This window comes from Branchiostoma belcheri, unplaced genomic scaffold, assembly GCF_001625305.1.
Source record: "Branchiostoma belcheri isolate BF01 breed outbred unplaced genomic scaffold, Haploidv18h27 scaffold19, whole genome shotgun sequence".
Taxonomy (NCBI): domain Eukaryota; kingdom Metazoa; phylum Chordata; class Leptocardii; order Amphioxiformes; family Branchiostomatidae; genus Branchiostoma; species Branchiostoma belcheri.
Window position 1 is genome coordinate 1,453,380 of NW_017803379.1, and position 1,158 is coordinate 1,454,537.

Here is a 1,158-nt window from a genome sequence, read left to right on the forward strand (position 1 = left end):
GGTAGGTAGGTAGGTAGTTCGGTAGGTAGGTAGGTAGTTCGGTAGGTAGGTGGGCAAGGCGTGGGGAGGGCGCTGTTGACGCCTGCATGACCCTCAAAAGGTTAAAGGTCATGGGGCATAGAGAAGTCATAAAGAAGTGAAATTTTGTTTTGGGTGTAACTATTGTTCTTTTGTTAGTATATTGATGACGAAATTGTTTACAAGGTAAGTGGGGATTAGAAAAGGATGAGAAGGAACCCTGTAAAAGGTAAAGCACACACAAAAAACATATTGTAAGTTACACTACAATGACTATGTACAACGCAAACCTGTCTATATTAGCAACCGCTAATATTACTATCTAGTTTATTTATAAACTGTTTAAGTAACTATCGCCAAAGTACATGTATTAGCGAGGACAATGTATATTTTATATTTTTGTAATTTATCTATTGTAATGTAGTAGTTTTAAGGTTTCAGATATGGATCACACAGGCAGTTGCCTTTTTATCCATTAAAAATGTATGTATGTATGTATGTATGTATAACTGCACTTGGCCACTCTCCGCCAGAGGTCCTCCAGCGCTGCTACCTCCTGACCGCATTACCCATCACAACAGCGTGTAAACATCCGACCTGTCGCGCGGATGTCAACACTTACCCACTAATTTTAGCACATACAAACAACCTCTCATATCACAAACGGTTTACGCCAACTGACTTAGCTAAAATGCAATTTCTGGCGGATATAAACACACATCCATACACGCATTTAATTTTTAGTACGATCTACTTTAGAGTACCCACGCGGAAGAATACCGGAATGAGACCTTAATAACCATTGATTATTAAGATTGTGTCTTAAATGAAAGAATAAACATCCCCTAACAATCTCTTAAAAAGATTTTGTCTCACGTCACTCCGTTACCAAGCGACGGGTCAATGAAGTTGCGTCAAAATTTTGATATGAGCAGCGCCACCTGGCAGTTTGGAGAAAAAGTACAACATATATCTTTAATTACCCTTATGACGTGTCGGAAACGGTAATTATGTTTTTTTCGTACCGTTGGGTAGATTAATGTGTTCTGTATGAGATTGTTTACATGTAAACCTTGGTAGACAGCAAGAGATAGATCTGGACGATGCTGATCATTTCGTGTATGCTGGCAAATGAGGCAT

The 1,158-nt window shown here is 39.0% G+C and overlaps 2 protein-coding genes across 2 annotated transcripts in view; one reads left to right on the forward strand and one right to left on the reverse strand.

Moving 5' to 3' along the window:
- LOC109467932 (60S ribosomal protein L9-like) overlaps positions 1 to 1,158 on the reverse strand; it is a 6,970-nt gene that overhangs the window by 2,913 nt on the left and 2,899 nt on the right. The window lies entirely within an intron of this gene.
- The window catches only part of LOC109467755 (histone PARylation factor 1-like), a 3,002-nt gene continuing 2,789 nt past the window's right edge, over positions 946 to 1,158 (forward strand). Inside the window, exon 1 of the mRNA XM_019765806.1 lies at positions 946 to 978. Within this exon, the coding sequence (XP_019621365.1) occupies positions 946 to 978 (33 nt within the window). The remainder of the gene's footprint in view (positions 979 to 1,158) is intronic.